At 38.8% G+C, this 22,495-nt stretch overlaps 3 protein-coding genes across 3 annotated transcripts in view; all 3 read left to right on the plus strand.

Moving 5' to 3' along the window:
* The window catches only part of LOC104107654 (GDSL esterase/lipase EXL3-like), a 141,066-nt gene that overhangs the window by 102,804 nt on the left and 15,767 nt on the right, over positions 1-22,495 (plus strand). The gene's annotated exons all lie outside the window — the stretch shown is intronic.
* On the plus strand, positions 11,532-12,365 carry LOC138897986 (uncharacterized). Its single transcript, XM_070184015.1, has 2 exons — positions 11,532-12,082; positions 12,185-12,365. Exons 1-2 carry the CDS (start codon positions 11,532-11,534, stop codon positions 12,363-12,365), a joined length of 732 nt encoding a protein of 243 aa, XP_070040116.1.
* Positions 17,846-21,215, plus strand: LOC104111449 (expansin-A11-like). Its single transcript, XM_009621150.4, has 4 exons — positions 17,846-17,974; positions 19,596-19,740; positions 19,871-20,192; positions 20,637-21,215. Exons 1-4 carry the CDS (start codon positions 17,861-17,863, stop codon positions 20,944-20,946), a joined length of 891 nt encoding a protein of 296 aa, XP_009619445.1. The 5' UTR covers positions 17,846-17,860; the 3' UTR covers positions 20,947-21,215.

Raw genomic sequence — 22,495 nt, forward strand, 5'->3', positions numbered from 1 at the left:
AAGCTCTTCCCAGTTCACTTCAGTAGTGCTCCTTTAGAGGATCCCCAGGAGTAGCTTGACAGCTGTCACGAGATTCTACGATACATGGGTATAGTGGAGACCAATGGGGTCGATTTTGCTATATTTTAGATGACTAGTTCCGCCAAGAAATGGTAGAGGGATTATTTGCTGACCAGACCAGCTGGGTTGCCTGCTCTTACTTGGGACCAGTTCTCTCAGCTCTTTATAGAGAAGTTTCTGCCTATCACATTGAGAGAGGAGTGTCGTCGTCAGTTTGAGCGTCTCCAGCAGGGCAGTATGATTGTTACTTAGTATGAGACCCATTTTGTGACTTGGCCCATCATGCTATTCTTCTGCTTCCCATCGAGAGAGAGGGGGTGAGGAGGTTTATTGATGGACTTACTCAGCCTATCAGATTGCAGATGGCTAAGGAGACTGGGAGTGAAATTTCTTTTCAGGCGACTGCTAATGTCACCAGACGAGTCGAGATGGTTCTTGCTCAAGGCGGTCAGGGGTCTAACAAAAGACCTCGTCATTCCGGTGATTTCAGCGGTGCCTCATCTAGAGGCAGGGGTACTTTCGGTAGAGGCCATCCTCTCAGGCCATTTCATTCATCACTCCAAGCATCCCACGGTGCCTCAGGTGGTCGTGGTCCTCATATGCCTTATTCCGACCAGCTAACTAACAGTGCACCACCAGCTCCTATTAGTGAACCTCCACTCCAGAGTTATCAGGGTGGTTATTCAGGTCGACAGGGTCAGTTTCAGGGTCAGCAGTCACAACAGCCGAGGTTATGTTATACTTGTGGTGATCCGAGGCACATTGCTAGATTTTTCCCTTGGGCAACGGGCAGCTCACAACATCAGAGTTCTCGTGCCATGGTTCCGGCACTAGTTGCTGCACCACCTGCTAAGCCAGCCAGAGGCAGGGGTCAGGCAGCCAGAGGTAGAAGCCAGACTGTTAGAGGTGGAGGTTAGGCCGTTAGAGGAGGAGACCAGCCAGTTAGAGGTCATCCCAGGGATGTAGTTTAGAGTGGTGGGGCCCATCCTCGGTGTTATGCTTTCCCAGCTAGGCCTGAGGCTGAGTCATCTGACGTTGTTATCACAGGTACCGTTTCAGTTTGCAGTAGAGATGCTTCAGTTCTATTTGATCCGGGGTCTACTTACTCCTATGTGTCATCCTATTTTGCTTCATATTTGGTTGTGCCCCGTGATTCTTTGAGTGCTCCTATGTATGTGTCCACACCAGTGTGGGATGCTATTGTTGTAGATTGTGTTTATCGTTCATGTGTGGTCACCATTGGGAGTCTTGAGACTCGTGTAGATCCTCTACTTCTCGATATGGTTGATTTTGATGTCATACTGGTATGGATTGGCTGTCACCTTATCATGCTATATTAGATTATCATGCCAAGATGGTGACCTTAGCCTTGCAGGGGTTGCCTCTATTAGAGTGGAGAGGGACTCTTGGCCATTCTACCAGCAGGGTTATCTCTTATATGAAGGCTCGGCATATGGTCGAGAAGGGGTGTCTAGCTTACTTGGCTTATATCCGCGATATTAGTGCGGAGGTTCTTTCCATAGATTCAGTGCCAATTGTTTGTGAGTTTCCAGAGGTGTTTCCTGCAGACCTGCCGGGAATGCCACCCGATAGGGATATTGATTTCTGTATTGATTTGGCTCCGGGCACTCATCCCATTTCCATTCCGCCATACCGCCTGGCCCCGCCGGAGTTGAAAGAATTGAAAGAACAGTTGTAAGATTTGCTTGATAAGGACTTCATTAGACCTAGTGTCGCGCCCTGGGGTGCACCTGTATTGTTTGTGAAGAAGAAAGATGGATCGATGAGGATGTGTATAGATTATCGGCAGTTAAACAAAGTCACCATCAAGAACAAGTACCCATTGCCACGGATTGATGATTTATTTAATCAGCTTCAGAGTGCCCAGGTGTTTTTGAAGATTGATCTAAGATATGGCTACCATCAGTTGAGGATTAGGGCATCCGATATTACTAAGACAGCTTTACGGACTCGATATGGGCATTATGAGTTTCTAGTGATGTCATTTGGGCTGACCAATGCCCCAGTAGCATTCATGGATTTGATTAGCCGAGTGTTCAAACCCTACTTGGATTCCTTTGTGATTGTGTTTATTGATGATATCTTGATCTACTCCCACAGCCGAGAGGAGCATGAGCAGCATCTTCGGATCGTTCTTCAGACTCTGAGAGACAGCCAGTTATATGCTAAATTCTCAAAATGCGAGTTTTGGTTGAGTTTAGTTGCTTTTTTGGGTCACGTTGTATCAGCAAAGGGTATTTAGGTAGATCCTAGGAAGATTGAGGCAGTTCAGAACTGGCCTAGTACCACATCAGCGACAGAGATCTATAGTTTCCTGGGTTTGGCGGGCTACTATCGTCGATTTGTGGAGGGGTTTTCATCCATAGCAACCCCGTTGACCAGGTTGACCCAGAAGGGTGCCCCGTTCAAATGGTCAGACGAGTGTGAGGCGAGCTTCCAGAAGCTCAAGACAGCTTTGACTACAACATCGGTATTGGTGTTGCCCACATGTTCAGGATCTTATACAGTATATTGTGATGCATCTCGTATTGGTCTGGGTGCGATATTGATGCAGGGTGGCAAGGTTATTGCATATGCTTCGCGGCAATTGATAGTTCACAAGAAGAATTACCCTGTTCATGATCTAGAGCTGGCAGCCATTGTTCACGCGCTGAAGATTTGGAGGCACTATCTTTACGGCGTGCCATGTGAGGTATTCACGGATCATTGGAGCTTGCAATATTTGTTCAAGCAGAAAGAACACAATTTGAGGCAGAGGAGGTGGTTGGAGCTATTGAAAGACTATGATATCACTGTATTGTATCATCCGGGGAAGGCCTAAGTGGTGGTTGATGCTATGAGTAGAAAGTCAGCTAGTATGGGTAGCCTTGCTTATATTCCAGTTGGTGAGAGACCGCTTGCATTGGATGTTCAGACCCTTGACAATCAGTTCGTAAGGTTGGATGTTTTTGAGACTAGCCGTGTTCTAGCTTTACAGTTGCTCGATCTTCTTTGTTTGAGTGCATCAGGGATCGGCAGGATGATGATCCTCATTTGCTTGTCCTTAGAGACACAGTGCGGCACGATGGTGCCAAGCAGGTTACTGTTATAGATGATGGAGTTTTGAGGATGCAGGGTCGTATTTGTGTGCCTAATATGGATGGACTTCGTGAGTTGATTCTTGAGGAGGCCAACAGTTCCCGGTATTTTATTCATCTGGGCGCCGCCAAAATATATCAGGACTTGCGGCAGCATTATTGGTGGAGGAGGATGAAGAAAGACATAGTTGCATATGTAGCTCGGTGTCTAAATTATCAGCAAGTAAAGTACGAGCATTAGAGACATGGTGGTTTACTTCAGAAGATAGAGATTCCTGAGTGGAAGTGGGAGCGTATCACTATGGATTTTGTTGTCGGACTCCCACGGACTCAGAGGAAGTTCGATGCAGTTTGGGTCATTGTGGACAGGCTGACTAAGTCAGCGCACTTCATTCCTGTGGTAGTTACCTATTCTTCGGAACGGTTGGCAGAGATTTACATTCGTGATATCGTCCGTCTTCACGGTGTGCCCGTGTCTATCATTTCTGATCGAGGTACGCAGTTCGCCTCGCACTTCTTGAGGGCAATACAACATGACTTGCGTACGCGGGTTAAGTTGAGCACAATATTTCATCCTCAGACGGACGGTCAGTCCGGGCACACTATTCAAATCTTGGATGATATGCTTCATGCATGTGTTATAGACTTCAAAGGATTGTGGGATCAGTTCTTGCCCCTTGCAGAGTTCGCCTATAACAACAGCTAACAGTCGAGCATTCAGATGGCTCCCTATGAGGCATTATATGGTAGGCGGTGCTGGTCGCCAGTTAGGTGGTTCGAGCCGGGAGAGGCTCGGTTGTTGGGCACAGACTTAGTACAGGATGCCTTGGGTAAGGTCAAGATTATTTAGGATCGACTTCGCACAGCTCAGTCTAGGCAGAAGAGTTATGCAGACCACAGAGTTCGTGATGTTGCATTCATGGTCGGGAAGAGAGTGTTACTTCGGGTATCACCCATGAAGGGTGTAATGAGGTTTGGAAAGAAGGGCAAGTTAAGCCCTAGGTATATCGGACCTTTTGAGATTCTGGAGAGAGTGGGAGAAGTGTGTTACAGGCTTACGTTGCCACCTAGTTTAGCAGTTGTTCATCCGGTATTCCATGTGTCCATGCTTCAAAAGTATTACAGCGATCAGCTCTGTTCAATTGGACAAGGATTTGACTTACGAGGAGGAGCCGGTGGCTATTCTAGCCCAGCAAGTTCGCCAGTTGAGATCAAAGAGTTATCCTTCAGTTCGAGTGCAGTGGAGAGGTCAGCCTGTTGAGACAGCTACTTGGGAGTCTGAGTCCAATATGCAGAGTATATAACCCCACCTTTTCACCAGCTCAAGTACTTTTCTATGTCCGTTCGAGGACGAACGGTTGTTTTAGAGTTGGAGAATGTGATGACCCAAAAGGTTATTTTATATTTTAAAACTCGAATATGCGCTCTTAAGCCTTAAAAATCTCATTTTTACCCTCCTTGATTTGCGTGCACAGTCCGGCGTGTTTCCGGAAAACTTTTATGTTGAAAATTGATGAAAATAAGAATTTTTGCCTTAAAATTGATCTTAGTTGACTTCGGTCAATATTTTTGGTAAACGGGCCCAGATCCGTAATTTGATGGTCCCGGTGGGTTCGTATTGAATTATGAGACCTGGGCATATGCCCGGAATCGAATTCGGAGGTCCCTAGCTCGAGTTATGAATTTTTGATGAAAATTAAAAGTCTGAAAATTATTTATTTTTAAGAATTGGTTGATGTTTGGCCTTGTTGATACTGGGTCCGTATTTTGGTTTTGGAGTCCGGTATAGGTCCAATATAATATTTAATACTTGTCTGTGAAATTTGGTGAGAAACGAAGTTGATTTTATGTGATTCGGACGTCCAGTTGAGAAATTAAAAATTTTAAAGTGTTCTTGAGAATTTCATTTGATTTGGTGCTAAATTCGTAGTTCTAGGTGTTATTTTGGCGATTTGATCGCACGAGGAAGTTTGTATGATATTTTTAGACTTGTGTGCATGTTTGGTTTGGAGCCCTGAGGGCTCGGGTGAGTTTTGGATAGGCCACGTGATGTTTTGAACTTGGGAAAATCTGGTATTTTGCTGCAGCAGGTGTTCTGGCATGTCCTTCTTCGCGTTTGCGAAAGTACTCCCGCGAACGCGAAGAGTAAGCTGGTCAGGTTGGAATTTTCTTGGTCGCGAAAACGAAGCGATGGGGGCGTTACCCTTCGCGAATGCGACCAGCTCATCGCGAACGCGTAGTGTTAGGCACACCTGGGGGAGGGTTGGCCGTTCCTTCATCGCGAACGCGAGCAATGTCTCGCGAATGCGAAGGCCGGGGGTAGCCTATGCGAACACGAACACGGTCTCGCGAATGCGATAGTGCTCTCGCGAACGCGATGAACACTGTCGCCCATCACTTAACAGAATCCAAAAACGGGAATTAGACATAAAATCATTTTCTCAAAAACCAAACGGGCTAGAGTCAATTTTCAAGAGTTATTTTCTTCCCCAAAGTGTTAGTAAGTGATTCTAAACCATTTTCTTTCAATTACCCATTACATTTCATGAATTTTTAACCTAAAATCTAGAGTTTTCATGGTAGAATTTGAGGTTTGGGTAGAGACTAGGGATTTCGAAAATTTGGGGATTTAGACCTCAATTTGAGGTCGGATTTCAAAATCATTTATATATCCGGGTTCGGGGGTGAATGGGTAAATAAATTTTGGTCCGAACCTCGAGTTTTGACCAAGCGGGCCCGGGGTCGATTTTTGACTTTTTGGAGGAAAATTTGGGAAATTTAATTTATGCAATATAATTGATTTCTTTATCAATATTTGATATTATTAAGTCATTTTTGAATAGATACAAGTGGTTTGGAGGTGAATTCTAGAGGAAAAGTTGTGATTGAGAATTAAGTGGCCTTCGGAGTGAGGTAAGTGTTGTGTCTAACCCTGACTTGAGGGAATTAGGAATCTTAGACTATTTGCTATGTGAAATTCATGTGAGCGGCGTATATGTGAGGTGACGAGTACTTATGCGCCGCCAATTTACCTATTTTCCATGTTTCTTCCGTTTTTCTTATATTGTCCCTTTCCTATGCCTAATTGCTACGTGTTTATACTGGTGTTGTTAAATTGGTCGTTCTTATCATGTTTACGGATTTTCTGGTGATAACTGAGAATTTATTTCAAAGTTGATATTAAACAACAATAAAGTCACATATTAATATACGTACAACAATAAAATCACATACAATAATAATTATTCATAAAATAACAATATATATTTTTACTAATTGTTTAGCACATAAATAAACTAATTCGGATAAAAAATAACAAAATTAATTATATCACAAAACAATCACAAAAAAACATACAACATAGTAAAAATAAGTAATAAGGATTTTATATACATGAGTTTTACCAAAAAGTAAGTCGGAATACCTCGATTTAAAATTTTTTGAAATGTGAAAAATTGATGATTTGGGAGACGAAACGAGCAATAGACGAGATCCGCTACACGACAACGCCTTGGATCCGGTGTTAGCTTGCTAAAATATGGAGAGGACACGATTTTTGGGGGACGGGTGGGCTCCAATGGAGATATTTTGTTAAAAATGGGGGGGGGGGGGGGGGGGGGGGGGCGTTTTGGTTATGTCTGGTCGTGTAAGAAGACTGGCCCGATATTTTATATAAGTATAGCGCATATATTGGATGCGCTATACCTACCTGTCTTTTCAACTTCTGGTATAGCGCATCCTGTATATGCGCATATATATATATATATATATATATATATATATATATATATATATATATATATACTGTCCGCCAATTTAAAAGTCAAATATAGCGCACGCAACCCATGCGCTATACCTTAACGGACAAATGTGCCGTTAAGGTATAGCGCAATGAACACATGCATTATATATAAATTGGTCATCAGTTATTTTTTCATCTATTTTTGTGCTTTGAGTCCAAAAAAATAATATTTTGGTTCCGGGCTCGTAATACTTGTAGCATGCAGTGTGCTCCTCCCTAATTATGTGGAAAATCCTATTTGAAGAAAAATTCCTACATTTGAAATCCGGCTTCTAGCTTGCAAATTATCAAAGGAAGCTAGAGCACTTCAACATGGATAAGATGCAAATGTCCACCTTCAGAATTAGACAAATTAATTAAGCTCGAATTATACCTTTTATGTACCTTAGGTATGTATATATGCACAATCTTTTTGTAATCTTATTGATTCTGATTATCCATTTGTAAAGGAGATTAGAGGTTCTGATTATCTATTCTGAATCTATAATTTTTGATATGGAATGCATGCCTATATATATATATATATAAAGGAGTTAAATGCAAAAGAATTCAGGGCTTTGAGATATTGAGAGGTTGATCTATAGGCGATCGACTAAGTAATTATAAAGAAGAATATAATGGTGAGAAAGCGCCATTAATGAAATGAATGTCTTAATTAATGCTTCAGAGAAGTTGTATGGAAAATGAGTGATTTTATTATTTATTTTCTCTTTAATTGGTGAATAAAAAAAAAAATTGAAAAATATTTTGCTGACGCACCGCACCCTATAATCATAATTCTTTATTAATCTCATCATTCCTGACGCACTTACGTACAGTTTCGTTCTTCTATGCAAATGAAGTCGAGCGTACTATAAGGCCTTGAACAATTCCTAGTTTAATTAACAACGTATGATTCCTAATGATTGGCATTTACTACTTTATATATATATATATATATATATAGTGGAGTATCTTCTAATTGATTGGTTTAGTTGGCAGTTGTTAAAATGACTTTGTACGGTCAACTCTTTTGCTTTGCTTAATTTGGAAGCATTCTGCATAAATTCCTTATTTGCGGTTATATATGGATTAAAAAATTGTTAGCTGCTACGGCAAAATCCAGTGTCTCGGAATTAAACCATATATATAGAGGCCAAAAATAAACATATATATAGAGTTAAGATATACATTTCAATATACTCGTAAGTCTCGTAACATGTACACACAAACAGGGTAAAACAACACGATTATATGTACATTTAGCCGCATCTATGTAAGAGTAAATTAACTTCTGAATAATTAATTAGCTTGCTTTTATGCTTGACGGTGGAGAGAATGCATGAGCACATGGCCACTTTCCTGAAAGTTACGTACGTAAAGATGATTGGTTCTGTACTTGTTTGACGATACTATTATTCTAAGTATTATTACTATATAATCTGAAGACCAAAGAATAAAGACACCTCCCTCCTCCTTTTTTCTACGCATACCATGATTTAAGGAAACAACATGGCATCAATCATCAAAGGAATATCATCAACCAACCAATTATGACCGAATATCAAGTTCATTTATTTGATAAATGAATTTGAGTACGTTACTTTTCTTTTAACGTTGATAAATACAATTGCATATCAGACTGCGTCATATCCAGAATATTTATTTGACTAACATAAAAATAAACCAATTATAGCAAAACTTATGGCCTCCATAGTTTGAATATGTAAAACTCATCAAATCTATAAAAATTTCAAAACACGCTAAATATAAAATTTAATGTGTTTTTTAAATCTTAAATTATACTTCTATTACGGATTCAAACCCTTGTGATTGATTTTTAAATTACTTTTCTAGTTATAAATAATTGGATATACAATTAGGAGAATATTAATAATTTTATTATTAATAATTATTAAAAGTGAATATCATTAATTATTAGTTAAGTTAAATTAAAAAAAAAGGCCTAAAGCCCATAAAATGGGCTATTAAAGGCTTAAGGCCTTAAGCAAAACATAACCAAGTTCTGTCATTCATGCAAAGGGCAAAAGGAAAAAGCCTTAGACGAAAAACAGAACTAGTGTTCTTTTCGCTCACGAAACAGAGAGCCACGAAACAGAGGCTGCTTACTCACGCAGGCAACGAAAAATTCTAGGGCTCTTTACAAATCACTAATTCTTGAACTCAAGTATATAAAATTCTCTATTGTCAATTATCCTACAATAGTAATAGGTAGAAATTGAATAGTTAATTCCCTTCTTCCTCTACATCAACATTACCATGTTTAGATGTGAAACTTTGAAATTAATTCAAATGCACTTGTTGTTGTAGAATCAATTATTTGACGAGTATAAATTGGACTGGGGCCTACGTATTGGCTCAAGGAGTTTTGAGGTGAGTTGATATAACTTTTTACTAAAGTGGTTTAACTCACAAAAGCACGCATACAAGGTGTTTGAAGAATTGCTTAAAAGAGTTAATATGTACTTAATTGGAGAGAGTGAGTACCTATTAGCTTAGAATTTTTTTAGTTAAAGTTTAGATGATTTATTCTGATATATGTGCTTAAATATTCAGATTTTTGTGTAATTCTTATAGGCCATTTTTTATGTTGAAAAAGAAAATTTCATGAAGAAGCAAGAATCTTTAGAAATACTTTTGAATGTTTATTTTATTCTTATGCCATACCTTACATTTAAGGATTCCAGTATAAGTATGTTTAAAAGATTTAGACTTGAAAAGTCACAAGAAGAAGTTTTAGAAAGAAAAGATTTTTGGAAGTATCCTCTATTCTGAGAAGGGGTCATCATCCCAGCCGAGGGTCCTGATCAAGGCGTTGGCTTCCTGAAATTACTTGTGCCAAAGTAGGGAGCACACGAGACGAGGGTCTCGTTGCTGAGAATTTACTTAGCAAGGCTAAGGTATGATATATGAGCGCTGAGAACCATGAAACGAGTGGCACTTCGTGGGTTGGGCCTATTCGATCAGGTTGGGATCGAACCAGTGCCGATCATACGGTGACTAAGACAGAAATAAGTCAGGATAGTTAGAACTCCCGAAATATAAAGTGAAGTATTTTTTTTATAAGAAAGAAAAAGAAAAGAATTTCTTTTAGAATATTCATAAACTGCTGTTATGCAATTATTTTAGAATTATTCTTAGAAGCTTTATGTTTTCCATGCATTTAGAACATTTGCTCGTAATGTATATTTTATTAAAGTTTTGTCCCATATCGTTGAGACTCACTGAGTACAATGAATGGTACTGACGTTCTCTTTTGGGAACCTACGTTGGTCTACGGTACAATGTAGGCACCGGTTTTGCAGGCGAGCAGGCTACGAGTTAGGACTTCCCTCACTTCCAGTGCTATTGGTGAGCTCCGCTTTTGTTCGTGGAGTACTCCTTTGAGTTCTCATTATTTAGCTATTGCTTTATTTACTTAGAGAACTGGTCAGGAAATCTCATGTCCTGAGCAGTGCGTCAGTTTATCAGTAGAGACTTCATAGACACAGTCTGTGGGTTAAGATTCAAATATTTTTAATAATAACTTAGCAGTATTTCATTGGTTACTACGAATAAAGTTTTGGAGTTAGTTTATTTTAGATATTTAAATTAATTATAAGTATTTGGTTAAAGTGTTGTCTGGTTGAATATAAAGTTTGAAGTTATAATAGATTTGATAGGCGCAGATGGTTCATTCGATCACGTTTAGTGATCGGGTGCCGGTCTCGGGTTGTTCAGAAAATGGGTCATGACAAACTTAGAATCAAAGCCTCAGATTTATGGAGTCCTAGGGGTCTATGAAGCTGTGTTAGTAGAGTCTTGTTTATGGGTATGGAGCGCGCCATACTTATAAACATGAAGCTACAAGCATTTAGGAAAAGTCTTATTTTTTTCATACTTTAGATTGTGCAGTAGAGCCTACCTCTAAGAAATTATCTAATGTATTCGTTTCTCCAAAACTCGCAGAGATGGCTCGTACTCGCAACTCTGACACTGACACTCATGATGCTGCTCAAGAAACTATTGCTACTATAGTGGCTCAAGGTAGAACTAAGAAGGCTTCAACTCAGAAAAGGAAGGGTGGGGGTAAATCCACAAATGAGGTCCAAGTACCTCGGGTTGAACATGAAGAAGGGGTGGAGCATGATGATCCAGTACCTCAGGATCCACTACCGCCCCCAACAGCAGCTCCGGCTCAGACAACTATATCTCCAGAGGTGGGTCCGATGCTTAATGTTGTCAATAGTGCTATGGAGATATTTAAATCCTTCATGGCCAACTAGAACGAGAGAAGAGATGAGATTCCACCTCAATCAAATAGACAGAACAATTCTGAGTCCTCAAGAGTGAATGAATTTTTGAAGTTGAGTCCTCCATTGTTCCACGGTTCTATAGCTAATGAAGATCCAATGTTGTGGCTAGAGGGTGTCAAGAAATCCCTCCGAGCGATGAAGGCATTTGATGATAAAGCTGAAGAGCTGGCTGCTTACCAGCTTAGAGATGTGGTTGGCGCTTGGTTTGAGATGTAGGAAAATAAAAGAGATGAAGATGATTGTTCGCCTATTTGGGAAGAATTTGAAGAGGCCTTCATGGCTAAGTTTATCCTGGAAGAGGATAGGGAAGCTAAGTCTACAGAGTTCGAACAGCTCAAGCAAGGGAATAAAAGTGTGCAAGAGTACTACATGGAATTCATAAGGTTAGCTAAGCATGCTCCTCACATGGTTAAGACAGAAAAAATAAAGATTCGCAGGTTTGTTGGCGGTTTGACTTACCACATTAAGGATATGACATCAGCTGCAGCGGTAGGAATGACAGCTTTCTCCTCTGTTGTTAGATTCGCCAAGCACTTAGAAAAAGGCAGACAACAAAGGAGAGAAGAAAAAGAGCATAACAAGAAAGCCCGGATAGCGGGCAGGTTTAATGGTACATCCAGCGGAGGTGGAAGGGGTTCCTATGATAAGGAGTCATTAGCCCCAGCTCAGTCCAGTCATCAGTCAGGTGGTGGATCTTTATTCAGACGTACTCAAAGTTATGAAAACCAGTCTCTCCAGAATCAGAATTTTAGGACATCATCCTCACATAGCCAGAGTCATGCTGAGCAACATTCACAAAAACAAGGTCTTTGTGGAACATGTAAGCGGTAACATTCAGGTTAGTGCAAGCTCGGGTTTCATGGTTGTAATCATTGCGGAGACATTGGTCATATAAAGGCCGACTGCCCAAAGTTACGACATAATTTCAGTGGGGAATTAACTCGTCCTTCTAGTTCCTCAGCTACTACAGTTGCACCACCTAAGGCTCGCGGTTCTCATAATCAGATAGGGCATGAAGCAGGCAGAGGTGCAGATCCAGTTACTCAGGGAGGGGGACAACCCCGTTTGTTTGCTACACTTGATCGTCAGAGTGCAGAGGCATCTGCATAAGTTATTACAGGTATACTTCTAGTCTGCTCACATAATGCTTATGCCATAATTGATCCAGATTCAACGTTTTCATACGTGACTCCATACTTTGCAATTAACCTAGGGCTAGAACCGCAACAACTTAGTAAGCCATTCCTAGTATCTACTCCAATTGGCGAGTCAGTGAAAGTCACGAGAGTCTATAGAGGTTGTATAGTTTCAATCCAAGGTCGCAACACCGAGACCGATCTCATAGAGTTAGAAATGGTGGATTGCGATGTGATCATGGGTATGGATTGGTTATCTTCCTGCTATGCCATGTTAGATTGTCATGCTAAGATAGTCAGGTTCCAATTTTCAAATGAAAAAGTCTTAGAGTGGAAGTAAGTTCAGCATCGCTTGTAAGTAAGTGTATTTCTTACCTTAAGGCACAACGAATGATCAGTAAGGGGTGTCTTGCCTATTTGGCTCACATCATTAATCCAGAATCAGAACCACCAGCTCTTCACTCTGTGCCAGTTGTTAAAGAATTTCCAGAAGTTTTCCCAGATGACCTTCCCAGACTTCCTCCTGAAAGAATCATAGACTTCGACATCGATCTCATGCCAGGCACTCAGCCCATATCTATACCTCCTTATAGGATGGCTCCAGCAGAACTTAATGAGTTAAGAGAACAATTGAAAGACCTTCTTGAAAAGGGCTTCATCAGGATGAGTGTTTCACCGTGGAGTGCCCCGGTCCTGTTTGTCAAGAAGAAGGATGGGTCTCTCAGAATGTGCATCAACTATCGGCAGGTGAATAAAGTTACCATTAAGAACAAGTACCCACTTCTAAGAATTGATGATTTATTTGATCAACTTCAGGGTGCAAAGTACTTTTCTAAAATAGACTTGAGGTCAGGGTACCATCAGTTGAGAATTAGAGAAGAGGATATATCTAAAACAACCTTTAGAACTTGCTACGAGCACTATGAATTTCTAGTGATGTCCTTCGGGTTGACGAATGCTCCAGCTGCATTCATGGACCTCATGAATAGATTTTTCAAGCCATTCCTTGATACCTTTATTATCGTATTTATAGATGATATTTTAGTATACTCTAAGAGCAAGGAAGATCATGCAGAACACCTCAGGATAGCCTTGCAGACCTTAAAGGAGAATGAGCTTTATGCCAAGTTTTCAAAAAGTGAGTTCTGGTTGCAATCACTGGCATTCTTAGGCCATGTGGTATCTAGTGAAGGCATAAAAGTAGATTCTCAGAAGACAGAAGCAGTAAAGAACTGGCCTAGGCCGACAACGCCAACTGAAATCAGGAGTTTCTTGGGGTTAGCTGGCTACTATAGAAGGTTTGTAGGATTTTCCTCACTTGCAGCTCCATTAACTAAGTTGACTCAAAAAGCAGTTAAGTTTCAGTGGTCAGACGCTAGTGAGCAGAGTTTTCAGGAGTTAAAGAAGAGGTTGACCACTGCACCTGTGTTAACCCTGCCGACAGGTTCGGGTGGGTTCACAGTGTATTGTGATGCCTCCAGAGTTGGTCTCGGTTGTGTTCTTATGCAAGATGCAAAAGTTATTGCTTATGCTTCCAGGCAGTTAAAGAATCATGAGAAGAACTACCCCACACACGACTTGGAGCTTGAAGCAGTGGTGTTTGCATTAAAGATATGGCGACACTACCTTTATGGCGAGCATTCTGAAGTGTTTATAGATCACAAAAGCATCCAGTACATTTTCAAGCAAAAAGAATTAAATTTGAGACAAAGAAGGTGGCTCGTGCTATTGAAAGATTATGACATCAATATCCTTTATTACCCGGGCAAAGCTAATGTGGTAGCAGATGCACTTAACAGGAAGTCAATGGGTGTCCTGGCCCATCTTGCAGTACAAAGGCGAACTTTAGGTCGAGAAATTCAAAAACTAGCAAATGATGGAATTAGATTGGATGAGACCAAAAAAATGAGGTATAACTGCTTATGCCTTAGCACAATCCTCTTTTGTTGCGCATGTTAAGGCTAAGCAAGACGAAGATCCGTACTTAGTGAAGTTAAAAGAAGGAGTCAGAAACAAAGAAATCAATGTTTTCACTCTAGAAAGTGATAGAGTTTTAAAGTTGAATGATCGGTTATGTGTGCCTGATGTAGATGGTCTTAGAAAGGCCATAATGGAAGAAGCTCACAGCTCAATGTACTCTATCCACCCAGGTGCTACCAAAATGTATCTGGACTTGAAAGGGTTGTATTGGTGAAAAGGCATGAAGAAGCAAGTAGCAGATCATGTGGCTAAATGTTTGAAATGCCAGCAAGTCAAAGCCGAGCATCAGAGCCCTGGTGGCCTAGCTCAAGATATAGAGATACCACAGTGGAAATGGGAGATGATTAATATGGATTTTGTAGTAGGTCTACCTCGCACATACCGTAAGCATGATTCAATTTGGGTTATTGTAGACCGACTCACAAAGTCCGCGCATTTCCTACCAATAAAGATGACAGATTCCGCAGAGCAGTATGCGCAGTTGTATATCAAAGAAATAGTCCGATTGCATGGTACTCCAGTTTCAATCATATCTGACAGAGGCCCTCAGTTCACGACGCATTTTTAGCAGGCATTTCAGAAAAGATTAGGTACCAAGGTCAATTTGAGCACCGTTTTCCATCCACAGACTGATGGTTAGGCAGAAAGGACCATTCAGACACTCGAAGATATGTTGCGAGCATGTGTTATAGATTTTGGAGGTAATTGGGATGATCACTTTTCACTTATAGAATTTGCTTATAATAAGAGCTATCAGGCCAGCATTTGTATGGCTCCTTATGAAGCGTTGTATGGGCGAAGATGTAGGTCTCTAATGGGTTGGTTTGAACCAGCAGAGGTGCCATTGATTGGTCTAGAGTTTGTTTGTAAGGCGTTAGAGAAAGTCCAGCTAATCAGAAAAAGACTGAAAATGGCTCAGAGTCGTCAAAAGTCCTATTCTGATAAGGGGCATCGTGACTTAGAGTTCATGGTTGGTGACAAGGTGTTTTTGAAAGTTTCACCAATGAAAAGAGTTATGAGGTTTGGTAAGAAAGGGAAACTTAGTCCTAGATTTATCGGACCTTATGAAATTCTAGAAAAGAAAGGAAACGTGGCTTATGAGCTAGCGCTGCCCGTTGAGTTATCCTCTGTTCATCCTGTCTTTTATGTGTCTATGCTTAGGAAGTAAATTCATGATGAGTCACATATAATACCTGCCGATACCATAAAAATTAAAGAAGGCTTGACTTATGAAGAGGTACCTATAGAAATTCTTGATAGGCAAGTAAGAAAGTTGAGAACAAAAGATATATCATCGGTAAAAGTTTTGTAGAGTAATCATGATTCAAAAGAGGCTACGTAGGAGGTTGAGGAAGATACAAGAAAGAAGTATCCTTATTTATTTGGGAAAAATGGTATGTGAACCTAGGTTTGGCTTGACATTTATATTTCATTTATTAAATACAAGTTAGCAAGTGTTTATGCACTTGCTAGATTGTACTTAGTTGTTGAAGTAATTTAGTTTATGTCAAAGTATATTTAGTTATTAAATAATTTAGTATCATGCCATAGTACATTTAATTCATTAAAATTATTTACTTTTTGTTGAAGTGTTGTGCTTTAGATTTTGGTTGGTTATGTGGTATCTCCTTGCCGGAGCATGAGTAATTAGTTTATGAGCTGTGTATGGTGCCTACGAATGGCCTGTTATGGTATATTTGATTGTTGTTGGTGTAGTTGTGGTATTGGTGATAGGGATTTTTTTTTTTGGATAGTCCAATTTACAAGGAAGACTATGCTGAAATTTTTGAAAATTTAGGGAGTTAGCCAAAATTTTGAGTCCCTTGGAAAAGTGAGTAGTGCTAAGAAATTTAAGAAGTTCAAGGACCTAAGGAATGATTGTTAGCTTAAGAATAAGGCCCTAGCAACATTCGAGGATGAATGTTTTTAAGGAGGGAAGATTGTAAAACTCCTCAAATCTATAAAAGTTTCAAGACACGCTAAATATAGAATTTAATATTTTTTAAAATCTTAAATTATACTTCTATTACGGATTTAAACCCTTGTGATTGATTTTTGAGTTACTTTTCTAGTTATAAATAATTGGATATACAATTAGGGGAATATTAATAATTTTAATATTATTAATTATTAAAAGTGAATATTATTAATTATTAGTTAAGTTAAATTAAAAAAAGGCCTAAAGCCCATAAAATGGGCTATTGGAAAACAAAAAGGCTTCAGGCCTTAAGCAAAACAGAAGCAAAACAGAATCAAGTTCTGACATTCACGCAAAAGGCAGAAGGCAAAAATCTTAGACGAAAAACAGAACTAGTGTTCTTTTCCTTCACGAAACAGAGAGCCACGAAACAGAGGCTGCTTACTCACGCAGGCAACGAAAAATTCTAAGGCTCTTTACAAATCACTAATTCTAGAACTCAAGTATATAAAATTCTCTATTGTCAATTATCCTACAATAGTAATAGGTAGAAATTGAATAGTTAATTCCCTTCTTCCTCTACATCAACATTACCATGTTTAGATGTGAAACTTTGAAATTAATTCAAATACACTTGTTGTTGTAGAATCAATTATTTGACGGGTATAAATTGGACTGGGGCCTACGTATTGGCTCAAGGAGTTTTGAGGTGAGTTGATATAACTTTTTACTAAAGTGGTTTAACTCACAAAAGCACGCATACAAGGTGTTTGAAGAATTGCTTAAAAGAGTTAATATGTACTTAATTGGAGAGAGTGAGTACCTATTAGCTTAGAATTATTTTAGTTAAAGTTTAGATGATTTATTCTGATATATGTGCTTAAATATTCAGATTTTTGTGTAATTCTTATAGGCCATTTTTTATGTTAAAAAAGAAAATTTCATGAAGAAGCAAGAATCTTTAGAAATACTTTTGAATGTTTATTTCATTCTTATGCCATACCTTACATTTAAGGATTCCATATGAGTATGTTTAAAAGATTTAGACTTAAAAAGTCACAAGAAGAAGTTTTAGAAAGAAAAGATTTTTGGGAGTATCCTCTATTCTGAGAAGGGTGATCGTCCAGGCCGAAGGTCCTAATCAAGGCGTTGACTTCCTGAAACTACTTGTGCCAAAGTAGGGAGCACACGAGCCGAGGGTCTCGTTGCTGAGAATTTACTTAGTCAGGCTAAGGTATGATATATGAGCGTTGAGAACTATGAAACGAGTGACACCTCATGGATTGGGCCTATTCGATCAGGTTGGGATCGAACCCGTGCCGATCACATGGTGACTAAGACAGAAATAAGTTAGGATAGTTGGAACTCCCGAAGTATAAAGTGAAGTATTTTTTTTATAAGAAAGAAAAAGAAAAGAATTTCTTTTAGAATATTCATAAACTGTTGTTATACAATTATTTTAGAATTGTTTTTAGAAGCTTTATGTTTTCTATGCATTTAGAATATTTGCTCGTAATGTATATTTTATTAAAATTTTGTCCCCTGTCGTTGAGACTCACTGAGTACAATGGATGGTACTGACGTTCTCTTTTGGGAACCTACGTTGGTCTGTGGTACAACGTAGGCACCGATTTTGCAGGCGGGCAGGCTATGGGTTAGGACTTCCCTCACTTCCAGTGCTATTGGTGAGCTCCGCTTTTGTTCGTGGAGTACTCCTTTGAGTCGTCATTATTTAGCTATTTCTTTGTTTACTTAGAAAACTGGTCAGGAAATCTTATGTCCTGAGCAGTGCGTCAGTTTATCAGTAGAGACTTCATAGACACAGTCGGTAGGTTAAGATTCAGATGTTTTTAATAATAACTTTGCAATATTTCATTAGTTACTACGAATAAAGTTTTGGAGTTGGTTTATTTTAGATATTTAAATTAATAATAAGTATTTGGTTAAAGTATTGCCTGGTTGAATATAAAGTTTGAAGTTTTAATAGATTTGATAGGCGCAGATGGTTCGCTCGGTCACGTTTAGTGATCGGGTGCCGGTCTCGGCTTGTTCAGAAAATGAGTCGTAACAGAATCCCATAATTTTTTGTAGTACAAAACTATTAATTGTAAGCTCATTAAGAAATGATTTTAGCTCGACCAAATGACTAGAATCTAACACTAGAACGAATTCGAGACCTAGACCTTCAGTCCTTTCCCCACATCCTCCCTTTATGGAGGAACTACATTGGCTGAAGAAGTTCCGCTTTGTCACAAAATCATATATACTATGCATAGGTTTTATTTTTTTCTTGAATATATTTTGATTGTTTAATCCCATTATAATACAACGTAATTAAGTTTCAAGCGTAATAGCAAAGAGGTCCAAAAATATTTTAGATCGTGAGTTCAACTTTAGCAGTGCTATTTCAGCATTTTTTGAATTCCTTGTTTATAGTACTGCCAAAGAAATTTTTATCTTTTTAGTTTCGCAAAACCTTCTTCATCTATCTCAGAAAAAGCGGAGAATCTCAGTAGTCCAATCGATTGGCTACTTGAAGTTCACCAAGCTGGTGAATATTCGATTTCTACTTTATTATCCCTACCCTTTTCCCTATATATAATGATAATAATAGTAATAAAGTTAGAAAATAAATCTCAGGGAGGTAAGGTGCGGGTAGGGTACGGTTCCCAAGAACATGATCATGATACAACATTTCCATACATTAGCTATTTCAAGAATTTAAACTCTGCAAAACGAGACACATTTAGGTACAAGTCATATCGGATATAGAAAAGAATGAGCACATAGTATAAGCCATAAGGTACAAGAATTGCATATTATTAGACTTGGAAGACAAGTAAAAACGAATTCACCAACATGCATGTGCTAATAGATGAAAGTGATGGGACTAAAGAATGTAAGGTCAAAGCAAAGGCATGTGAGTTTGTCTACAAATTCAAGGGAAAAAGTATATTTTATGTTGCAAGTGAGATGCTAGTCTTTTGTTTCAATAACAGAACTGATTAATTCACGGCTTATCTGTTGGGAAAACAGTGTGGACTTAGAGGGAAAGGTAACGAACGTGGGAATAATTGATTTAATTCTGCAGAGAGAATTCATTTTCAATATAAAATATTGTTTTTCTCCTAGCTCCCCTCACCCCCACTTGCAGTGATTGGGCATGTGAGGTGGTTGCATTAAACAAACTGCACACCTATTTAAGTAGCAGCTACTTTTCTTGGTTAACCCATCAAATTATTAGAAACTCATCCCAATTCCATTTCCTCAATCTTATTTCTACTTCTGCTACTTGCTTCTACAAAGGAAATGGCCAAATGTGGCATTCTAGCACTGGGTTTCATAATAGGTTTCTTTAGCATTTTCTTCAATGCAAATGCTTTCACAGCTTCAGGATGGATGAGAGCTCATGCCACTTTTTATGGTGGGGCTGATGCTTCTGGTACAATGGGTAAGTACCAATATTTTCCAAACAAACTACTCAACCTTTATTATATCATTATATCAACCAAGTATCTTTAACCCCAAACTAGTTCGACCATATGAATATAGTTTAAATATTTTTGTGTAACGTGCGACAGGGGGTGCTTGTGGATATGGCAACTTGTATTCAACAGGGTATGGAACTAGAAGTGCTGCATTGAGCACTGCCCTATTCAACAGTGGAGGATCTTGTGGGCAATGCTACAAGATCATTTGTGATTTCTATGCAGAACCGCGATGGTGCAAGAAGGGAGTATCTGTTACCATAACTGCTACGAACTTTTGCCCACCAAATTATGCACTTCCTAGTGACAATGGAGGCTGGTGTAACCCTCCTCGACAACATTTCGATATGGCTCAACCTGCTTGGGAAAAGATTGGCGTTTACAGAGGTGGCATTATTCCTGTATTCTACCAAAGGTAGAGTAATATCTTCTTAAAGAAAATAGTTTTGCTTTGATTCAAGGTTCTTGGCTTTAATTATATCACGCAATCCACAGGGTTCAACAAGAAATAGTAGTACTTAAAAATGACTTGAGCTTCTATACACTCAAATTGTATAAAAGATTTTGCACCATCTAATCACCTAAACGATACTCCTTAGCGATCTGTAAAATAAGACAGGTTACCTGCTATAACATGTTAAAATACTGATAGCGTAAAAGTTCTTTTCCAATGTACGTGTATATATAAGCTAAATCCTACAAAAAAAAACATGAGCACTTGCTCATTCAATGACTTATAAATTACTTATTATAGCTCATCAACTATGAATAAGATTCTTGGCAGTTAATACTAACTTTTTAGGCAAGTAAATTTGACAAAGTGGGTGTTTATAAATTTCTTGTTAATTTTGTGGAGCAGGGTTCCATGCAAGAAACGTGGTGGAGTTAGATTCACAATCAATGGAAGGGACTATTTTGAGCTAGTATTGGTAAGCAATGTAGGAGGGGCTGGATCAGTTCGATCAGTTCAAATCAAAGGGTCAAGAACAAATTGGATGACAATGTCTAACAACTGGGGAGCCAATTTTCAATCCAACACTTATCTCAATGGACAATCACTTTCCTTTAGGGTCACTACAACAGATGGTGTCACAAAAACATTCTTAAACATTGTCCCCGCCAATTGGCGATTTGGGCAGACATTTTCAAGCCCCACTCAGTTCTCATAAAGCAAAGGATTTTAGAGTTCTTGGATTCACAGGCAGTGGTGTGCTTACATTTTAACGAAAGCAGCCCTACCCTGACCTTTGCTTTTTTTTTTTTTTCTGGAGTCTTGATTGTTGAGGAGTTAGAGGTAAATAAGCCCATAAACTCTTGTCCAAAGTTGGTGTAACAGGAGTTGTTGAAATACTTATTTCTTTGTATGTAGACTACTGGCATTTCTCTGTAGTAGAAGATCAATAAGACATTTTGCCTCAGCTGCAATCTTCAAGCTGAATACATGTGCTTTATATTTGTAACTTTACAATATGATAGTTTTCATGTTATACATATTGTACCAATTGCCCTACTGTATTTTCTGCCATATAGTGGTAGTAGTACGTGTGAACTTGCTCTGGTTTCCCATATTTGCATTATACGTACTAATAGCTTGTTTGGTCAAACTTTTAAAATTTGCTTATTTTGAAAAGTGCTTTTGTCAAAAGTGTTTATCAAAAACGTACTTTTGGTGGGAAGTTGTTTGTGTTTGGCTAATTAATTTGAAAAATACTTTTGAGCAACATGTTTGGCCAAACTTTTAAAAAGTGCTTTTAAGTGTATTTTTCTCAAAAGCGCTTTTCAAAAAAATAATTTTGGAGAGAAACTATTTTTTTTTGCTTCTCTAAAACTGCTTGTGCTTCTACTCAAAAACATTTTTTTCTTTCAAAAAGCTTGACCAAACACCTTAATTTTGGCAAAAAAATACTTTTGACTAAAAAAAAAAAGTGCTTTTGGCCAAAAAATAAACTTGGCCAAACATACTATAAGTGTGCTAAAATACTTGTACAGTGACTTGTGCCTTTTAATATAGTTAGGTACTATAAGAAGTTGCTTTAGATTTTTATGTAGCAAAAACATTCTGCCGCGGAGATCATAGGTTCAATTCCCACTAACTACAATCTTTTTTAACTTTTTTTCTTTTTGAACCCCCTTCGCGGAGATCCGACTCCGCCACTGTCTGCCACAACCGAGAATTCTCTGTTTTGTAATTTTGGTGATTGTCGATCTTTTTTCATTTTTTTCTCGTGTCGAGGATTTACGGGAAACAACCTCCCTACATTCACTGTAGGGGTAACGTCTGCATACTATCTACCCTCCCGACCCCACTGACCCTACTTGTTGGGACTATAATGAGTTTGTTGCTATTGTTTGTAATTTTGGTGACTGTGCTCAGATTTTACAACAGTAAATCTCATTTTGGTAAAATATCTAGATGAACATATTCGAGATTCAAATAAATTCTTTGATGACCTTAATTCGTTTCTCTTTTACTTTGTCATCAGCATAAGAGAGAAGATAAATACAAATCTGTTTCGACAATGTTCGAGTGAGATTAAGCATGAGAGATGAAAAAATTAAATCCACTAACTTTAAATCCTTACTCGGCTTTTACGCTGAAGTAGGTTAGATGACAAAAGTAGTTGGCCAGCAAAACTAACAGTACTTGCTTAGTTGCCCGGCAAACCTTTGTCGTTGGAAACTATTTCATCCGTTCATTTTTACTTGTCCAATATTTTA

Source organism: Nicotiana tomentosiformis, chromosome 8, assembly GCF_000390325.3.
Source record: "Nicotiana tomentosiformis chromosome 8, ASM39032v3, whole genome shotgun sequence".
Taxonomy (NCBI): Eukaryota; Viridiplantae; Streptophyta; class Magnoliopsida; order Solanales; family Solanaceae; genus Nicotiana; species Nicotiana tomentosiformis.